General features: G+C 37.2%; 1 protein-coding gene across 1 annotated transcript; it reads right to left on the minus strand.

Annotated features, from left to right (window-relative positions):
* Positions 1–2,173: 2,173 nt before the first annotated feature.
* On the minus strand, positions 2,174–8,959 carry ROPGEF14 (RHO guanyl-nucleotide exchange factor 14). The gene is given in 9 exon segments (XM_008239783.2): positions 2,174–2,639; positions 2,771–2,869; positions 2,871–3,119; positions 3,560–3,829; positions 3,951–4,025; positions 4,112–4,266; positions 4,540–4,929; positions 7,327–7,493; positions 8,608–8,959. Coding segments are annotated over 8 exon segments (1,680 nt in total). The 5' UTR covers positions 7,394–7,493; positions 8,608–8,959; the 3' UTR covers positions 2,174–2,264.
* Positions 8,960–9,226: the final 267 nt, after the last annotated feature.

Genomic DNA, 9,226 nt, shown 5'->3' on the forward strand with positions numbered 1-9,226 from the left:
GAAGTCCGTACCTGATACAATTTTGAAGCAGGAAATTTTCCAATCATGGTCTGCAAAGTTGCCTTGGGGAGATACAATAGTTGCTGCACGCTAAATATTCCTCTTTTTCTTATCGAGTCAGCAAGTTCAACATTCATGCATCGCATCATCCATAAGGAAGAATCCCCATCAAACCATAAACCCTGAAAAGAACCCAAAAGATGTGAGAAGAGGCCAGGAGGTGAAAACTCTACTTTCTTAAGGAACAAATCATCCGAGTCAAAGAGTAATTGTTAAAAATAAATAATTCGATAAATCAAAGCTGCGCCTTTTTCAGAAACAATTAGCGTACCATTAAAGTGCAAGTGCTGCATATTGTCCTTACAGACAAAAATATATATATTTCTCTAACTAATCAACTCATCTGCTGGATGTAGAATGTAATAATATAAACAAGGCAGAATGCCCAATTCGCATAAGCACTCGTCTTTTATTCTACGCAAGTACTACCACTAAGAAGTCAGAATTGTAACTACTAACAAGAATACCTGCACGACCATTTGCAGAGGATGCATGCAAGAATACCTGCCCAGGCCGCCTAGGCGCCGCCTAGACCCGCCCAGCCCGCCTAGAACAGCCCAGGCCGCCTAGGCGCCGCCTAGATCACCCCAAGGCCGCCTAGGAGCCACCTAGATCCGCCCAGGACGCCTAGGCGCTGCCTAGCCGCCTAGCTCCCTTATAGCATCAAAGTTGTTATCTTAGTGGAGATTTCAATAGCTGGATGACATTTGATGGTTTTCATAGAGAGAGTCCAATCCAATCCAATCAACGCAGCAGCCGAAACGAAAGAAAAAAAAATCAAAGCTGGAGTTGAGAGAGAGAGAGAGAGAGAGAGAGCTCTGTGAAGTTTGTAAGCGAAATAGGCTGTGCGACTGCGAGTGCAAGCTCCGTGTTCGTTTCGAATGAACTTAAAGAGTATAGCCAAATGGCTATACCTTTAAAATATTCGGATGTAGTTCAAAGAGTGAAGCCGCATCGCTGTACCGTAAATAGTATAGCCGAAAATAAACAATTTTGTCATGTTATTTTAGGGTTTAGGGCTAAAATACCACCTTTTGCAAATTAGGATGGGAGTTATTTCTGTTAGTTTTATAACATCTAAGCAGACATACAAATAATACACAAGATACCTGCAGCAGAAACCATTGTTACAGTAGACAGGTCTTCCACCTCTTTAGAAGCTCTGTATATCACTCTATCTCAATGGGGCTCAAGAACTTTTGTGATTCGGTGCTTGACAGAGGCAGGGACCTATCCTATTTATAATGAGCTTTAGTTGGTGTAATTCTAATAGGACTCTCCCATTACAATCCTATTAGAATTCAACTTAATCACCAAGTAACTGGATGACTATGTCCAACTCTTTTAATTATATTAGGACTCCAATGCTTAAATAGAATATCTTAATCACATCCGTATAAGCTTCAGGATACTTGTTCTAATTGATCTTGGTATCTGTCTCAGAGTCCTAGCCAAGTTCAATGAGTGTGTGACCTTAAAACACTTACAATTTCTTCAATTATTTTATGGTGATGTTGAATGAGAATTTAAATCCTTTCCAATACCTCTCATTTTAATGATTTCCAGCTAATAGTCCATTAGGCATGAATAAAATATGAATTTTATTTATAAGAAATAATACGGGTTAAATTCATAAATACAACTGAGAAAGAAAAAAAGATCAAGAAGCCGCAGCCACCATGGTGACCAAAAAAATCACTGGCAACCTCCAATTTGGATCACTAATGGTACCTTATAAACAATATTAACTTGCAGATATGTACTTAGCCAAGTTGATCAAAAGCAGATGTGCTCCTCATTTGGTACCGAGTTCGAAAATAATAATAATAAACAGTAGCAACTTAAACAGATGCACCCCTCAGGTTTAATGGGCCTTTGATTGTATCCAATGCATTTTTGTGGCTCAATTACACTTTGCATCTCTATGGCTTTTGGGGCCTGTAACAGTTTGGTTCCAATCTTTTAAAATTGGCAGAGTTAAAACAACCTTTAAAATTGCAAATACACCGTGCCCTGTTCGTCCAACAAACTATTATTTTTGAGAAGGCACTTGGTGGGGTGATACTTTGCCAGTACCACAACAAACATCAGTAACCATAATTCTGAACCTTGATAAATTAATTTATCACCTTAACAACTCTTTATTTAAAGCATATATGATAATCATTTACAATAAGAGTTTGCTTCAGACCATACTTTTCTCATCAAGGGGAGTTTGTAGGGGAAACACTCACACAAGCCTCTCTACCAATGCACCATACCCGTGCTCGACTTGGTGTTGCCGTCACAGGGCTGTCTTTAGCCACACTGTATGAAAATTCTAAGTCGATACTACTCAAAGTCGAATCAGAATGTCGGCGATCCCCCTTGTTCCCATCAATGAATGAGTATCTAATGTTTTGGCCAGCCATTGAAGAGTTATGGCTGATATTAATCCATGGAAAGTAACTTGATGCTGTAAATGAATTGGGATTGTTCAAAGCATCTTCTTGCAAAACATCTCCTACTCTAGACAGTATGCTGAAAGCCAAGTTTCCAAGTACTCGAGAATATGCTTCCATAATTGAATGCCCAACATCCTGTAGAAATTAGGAAGGTGACCAAAATTTATCATGCTTCTGCAAGTTTATGATAATGCAACATGATGATCAATGTTGATTTTCCAATCAGATAGTCAAGCTTTTATCTAATGGATAGTTATGAAGCTTACCTTGCCATATTGGATTTTTGTAACATCAAGAAAAGTTTGGGGAAGGTTGGGATATCTGGTTTTCAGCTGTTGTAAAAGTACTTCTGCTCGGTCCAATAGTGAACTCCGTCTTATCAATCTCAGACAACGGGTCCTTAATGAAGGACCAAGATGTTCGAACAGGAGATCTACCACTAACTTGTTCTGTAATTCTTTCTTTCCAAGAAAATACAGCAGCTTCCAGCCTGTTAATGACCTCAAGGGCATTGTGTTCAGATTTTAGGTTAAGTGAATTGACCATTTCCTCAGCTGAGTTTGTTTCTGCAGTTAAGACCTTGTATAGTTCCTCACCAAGGCTTGCTTTTCCAGACTTAATACATGAAAAGAAATATAATTATGACCAACTCAACAAGGTCTACTCAGTCAGAAAGGAGGAATCTGCTTCTTTTTTCTTTAAAGTTACTTTGTGGAACAAGCTACAAGGTTAGTTCATCCTGCTAGTTAATCTACTGTTTAATCACCATCCTTTATAGGAAAAGAACAATATAGAGTTTGTTTTAGAAGTTGAGATGGGAACTACTCTGCACCAAAGCTTAGCAATATGTTGACTCAATGCCTTCATATGTATGAGTTAAACTAAAACCAGCCCATACTGAATTGATCTTCACAATGATCAGAAGAGCATAATATGTATAATTATCAAGCACATGATGATTTTTACTCGGATTAGCTTTTGATTTTCCCAAATTAAAAAATTTGATATGTTGTAAGTAATTAAGAATGCTCTGATTCAGAAAAAAGCTTCATTACCTTCGGAAGTGCATCCCTGACAACAGTTGGCACAGGCATTTCAAGCAGAACACTTTCATTGATGGATCTGGCAGCCTTGAATACTTGATGAACCACCCTACCCTGATTAAGCAATTTCTGTTTTGCTGCATCAGACAGCCCAGTAGCTTGTACATGGGGTACTGGAAGCCACCATCTTTTGCTCTGACGTGAAACTTTGGTCCTTCCTTCTGCCCGGCTACCACCTTCTGCATACCAAAACTCAGTATTGACCATTGACTCAAGTGTCTCCTGAAAAATTGAAGATTAATAAGGGGAACACAAGTTAGTAGTTAAAGTGAAAAAAAACATTTAAAAAATAGAAGTAAAGTTCCATTCCATGGATATTGTTGGCAATGAAGAGACCACCTACAATAAGCATGGAGTCCAACTTCTGAAGAGCTGGAAGATTCATGTGTATGTCTGCACGGGCTTTTGGGGTCATAATCTGCAGAAATAAGAATCAGTCACAAATCTCATCATCCTGTATTACATGTGACGACTCAACATAAACACAACTGAACTGAAAGGTACCTCTAACATCCGACCATTTGCACCATTTTGCTTAGCAGGAACCAGCTCAACCATATAGTTCGTAGGGGAGAGAAACCAGTCCATTTCTCTTCGCCATTTGCTTTTTCTCTCTTCAGGTAGTGGTTCCAGTTTCCACAGCTCTCCAAAAACCGTTGCTGCAAGTGCAATTTTATGCCCATATCAATGTGATGAAAACATTCTGTATCAATTATGAAGACAATTTATGCCAATAATTTTGATGAGTATGTTGGTTGTTCTTAATGAATGTCAATCTCATGAGCCACATGAATAGACAATATTGTATCGTAATATGTCCTACTGAGTATTCTACCATTTTCTTTCTACACCAGTACAAAATCATGGGAAAACATATAATGGTTACGAAGATCCCTTTTTCGGCTGGTGAGAGAAGCAAATATAAAGCAAACCTGCTAGATTTGTGATGGCATTTGACAGTGCTACTGCTGTGCTGAGGCCCTTGTATCCTCCTGTGACATCTTCACCTAATAACAGCTTTGAAAATTTTTCTTTCATTTCCTCCACGTCTGAATTCTGAAGAACATAAGATGGTTTTTCTTTGACATAGAAATGGTTGGGGCTGTCTAAGGGCTCCCATTCATCCAGTCTTTGTTCATCTCTGTTCACTGTCAACCATTTTGAAGAGAATGATCCAAAAGCATCTTTCCCTGAAGAACAGGTTGAAGCATCATCATCCAGTGAGTCAGTTGCAAACCCATCTCCTCTGCTTGTTGTGCTTTCATTTTCGAGAGATTGGCCATTGAGAATGCAATTTTCAAGTCCATTGTATGTCATTATCCCTGAAAAGTTCAAGTTTCATCTCATCAGAGACGTGCAACTAAACAGTAGAAGAGGATATAAAGACACATGAAATTGGAGTAATATGCTTGAATTTTTTTCTTAGTACAACGAAAACATAGCCTTTGGGCAGAAAAAAAGAAGCAAAATGTCAGCTACAAGTTTGGTAACGAAGAAGCTATGATATGAGTTTAGTCATTACATAAGCTATGATAATGCAGGTTCCATAAGAAAAATGGAAGCATGATGACTTCTTGCTCTTTTTAAAATAGGAATTGTCTCTAACTAATCCTCAAATCTTTTGTGCAATGTAATGTTCTAAGCAGCAGACAGATATGACGAATTATGTCAGGTAAACTTCAATCCAGATACAACTCTTTCTTTTCCCCTGTTTGAAACCATAATTCAGAAACCATTCCTTAAATGTTCCATCGGTATGTTTAAATGGGCGTGCAAAAATATCCAGATCCCAAGCCTATTCAGTAATAATTCCTTAGAAACTATTTGTCTGTCCAGTCTGGTAGCCTATTGTTGAGTTACTTCCCATCAGAGAGAGTAGTGGATCCAGGAATTTTCCTCATGGAGGCGAGATTAAGAAGCTCTCAGTCCTCATGCAGGTTAACTGCAGTGGCCTATCATTCATCCATTGATTTACTCTTTAGGAAATTTAGTTGCCACTTTAAGGCATTTTGTCAAACAACTTCCCCCAACTCTTAAGTAACAAAACCAAAAATCAAAGGGCAAACACCTAAAATGTATGGAAATATAATTAAATTTGTGGGGTCACTTGACCCCTTTTGCCCCTTAGTGAATCCACCACAGGAATTAGGTACAATTTGGAAGAGAAGACAAAGGAATCTACCTTTGATCATTGTTCAAATTTTAATAAGAACAAAGATTCTAATTCAAGGTAGAAACTTCCCAACTCATACAAATTGGAGCATAGCAGCAAGGAACCTTCCCAGAACCATCCAAAATAGATTGATAGGTGCTCTTGGCTTGAAAATATTCTTTTCTGAACAGCCAGGTTAATGAAAACATGGCCTGCTTAAGATGGTAATTATAATTTATCTATCAGTACGTTTCTCTTAACCATAGTGTGGTGGTGGTTAAGATTCTAACCTGCGATGGTTTTCATAATAAAAACACAATGAAAGAATACATATAAAACCTGGAAGTAGATCATTGATCAACGGAGGAAATAAAATCCCTACCAAATATTGCATTAAACTTTTCAGATGAAAAGTCATGCACACAAAGACAACGACTTTTGTGTGTCCCAATTACTTAAGTCATTGTCTCATTCAGTGGACACTACCATATATTGCTGGGTCCACCCATTTCAATCAAATAATTAGAGTCATGAAATTTTGGGGTCCTATTGATAAATCACAGTCACTTCAGTTATGATATCTCTATCTCATTTTAAACACACAAAAAAGAAAGATAAAAAGAAACAAAGAAGATTCTTTCCATGCTAAAACAAAGCCAAAAGGTTCGAAGTATGGGACAAAGAGCCCCATGTAGTTTGCATGTATGAAAATACGTAAACCCATAAGCAGGCCCACTTACAGTACCTTTTGCCATGAAAATACAGACATGGATATATCATCTTTAATTTTTTATAGCTACCTTCTCTTAACATGATCCTAACATTAACTATCATTACCTACTGCTGGCCTTCAAATTTCAAGATTCAAATGGATTTCAAAACATGAGAATGACATGTTGATATCTTCTTTTGGGCAGCATATGGATATCAATTTTTTACAAGGTAAAACCTTATTTTTGTCCCTAAGAAAATATATATATATATATATATTGTTGGTACCTCTGCTGGAATTGCAAAGAGAAATGCGACAATTAAAAAAAATAGGAAAATGCTGAGAAGACCACATTTATGTTACTCCTTCAAAAATTGACATCAAAGAATACCAAAGAAATAAACTAAAAATACATGAATAGTGTTCAGAAAAAAAAAAACAAAACAAAAATGAATAGTGAAAATGCATTTGGTCTTCACTTCCAGGAGACAAGAACATTAAAGTCTACCAATGGTACCATAAATTTTGCTACTCAGAAATATAAATGCAGTACACAACTGGTTGGGGCCACTCATTCCCGGGCCGTTACGCAAAACCCAGCTTTTCAATTCACCAAAATAAAAACTAAAAAAACAAAATATACAGTCTGCACCCATGTGGTAGGAAGTAGGTACATTAGACATGACAAATAAAAGCCTAAAAATTTCCAAAATTGCACAATTTGTTTGTCATATAATGCCTACTAAAGTGACTATATATCTTAAATCACGGCGACAATTGAATAATCATAATAACAATAATGGAGAATAACTACTCCCATAAAATATTGAATACTCAAATATTTTAAAAACTTACTCTCTTGCTCATCAAAGTCGATGCTAATCTCTCTGTCCCGGGTGCAACAAGCAAGCCCTCTCCTCATCCTTGCTAATCCCTTTTTGATCTTTTTGTTATTGAAAATACCAAAACAATGATTCCGAATCCGAAGTATGCTCAAGCAATAAAAGCTGAGGCACCACGCTCTGTACATATCAATCATTCCCAATCAAGAACAAAATGTATTAGAATCCACTAAATTATAATTTATAACCATTATAAAAATAAAATAAAAATTAAACATTGCTAGATAGGTGCAGAAGTGGGTTAGGCGAGTTTGCTAGGGTACACCCAAGTTTGAATCTCTCACCCGTCAATTACATTATAAAAAACATTGGTAGATAGGCATTATTAAATTTATACTGGGACTCAAGATGACTTTGAAAGGCCAATTACCCAATTGCGAGTGTCAACTTTTATTATTGCCTAGAGTCTTTAGCTCACTTCACTAACATGTGTAATATGTATGTATGTGCATATTTAATTAGTTATTTAAGATTTAACACACACACTACGCTCGCTTAAGCACGAGCTGCTTAGAGAGACCATAACATATATTTTATATATAAAACCCAGTGTGGTAGGCATGTGCAAAACATTATTGACTCCACATCTACCAAGCTAATGCACCTATGACACGTTTAGAAGCCAAGCAATCTGACAAGTTTATTTCTTTTCCTTTGCTCCTCTTAATGGAAACATTTTTTCAATTTTTTTTTAGAAGTGGCCTAAAATCCGGGAAAGGGGAAGAAGGTTTTTTTTTTAATTTTTGACTGGTGGTTCAATTGGTACGTTACGTTTCTACTCATGAGTGACTTTCAAATGAAACTTTGTTTTTCTTTGTGGATAAACAGCCTTTTAGTGAACTTTAAAGGAAAAGATCTTTGCAAGTGAAACTGAAGCGACTGATTATAATGAGTGCTTTTAGGACTGACAATCAAATCTCAAAAGATGAAGAAGGGGTTTTTTTTTTTCCTTTAAAGTCACATCTCACAAAAAGCATTCAAAAGCCTGAGATCGATCCCTGCTTTTACACAGAGATCAGAAAAAATCACAAAATTAAAATCTCACTCATTTTGAACACAAATGCTTCAATGTTCATCATTCTGGATTATTATTATGAAATCACTTAAAAGCTGAAACACAAACTTGGAAAACCCAAGAGAAAAAGGAAAGGACCAACAGAGAATTGGAGAAAAAATAGTGCATTTTGGTTGGTGGTGGTTGGTGAAGCAAGCATATATATGAACTGTTGCTTACCTTCAATTTGTCAAGTGCGAATGAATCTTCCAAAGCTCATCACTTCTTCTTCCAGCTGCAACTACTTCAATAAATTAAGCAACAAACACCCCCAAAGAAACCACTCATACATTTTGTGATTTGTGTATACATTTGATATGACTCATCACCTGGAGTGTGAAGGTATTGATTTTTAGAGAGAGAGAGAGAGAGAGAGAGAGAGTAGAAATGGGGTTGGGGGAGTGAAGGAGAGAATATAGGGGCTGTGGCATTTAATAGAGAGGAATGGATGCTTTTCAGAGGTACAGTAGAGAGGAAGAAAAACAGGGACATAACCCAAAAAGAAAAAAGAAAACTTTTTGAGAGGCTCCTCTCCTGTTTTCGAACGCATCCAAACTCCATCTTGACCGTCCATGACATCTGGGACCCAGAAAACAGTGGACCCAAATGACAGTTACACGATCAGGATATCTTAAGGAGATTTGCAGGAAGGTCCACCTGACTTGACGTTAGTGGGCCCGAAGAAGACTTGGTGAGATCTAATGGGTAGCGCCGAATTGTAATTTCGAAAACACAAATCGGAATGGGATCCATAATTGCCTTTTACCCAAAGCATATTTGAATTTGAAGAAAAAAGAAT

This window comes from Prunus mume, linkage group LG7 (assembly GCF_029339155.1).
Source record: "Prunus mume cultivar Tortuosa linkage group LG7, ASM2933915v1, whole genome shotgun sequence".
In the NCBI taxonomy this organism is placed as follows: Eukaryota; Viridiplantae; Streptophyta; class Magnoliopsida; order Rosales; family Rosaceae; genus Prunus; species Prunus mume.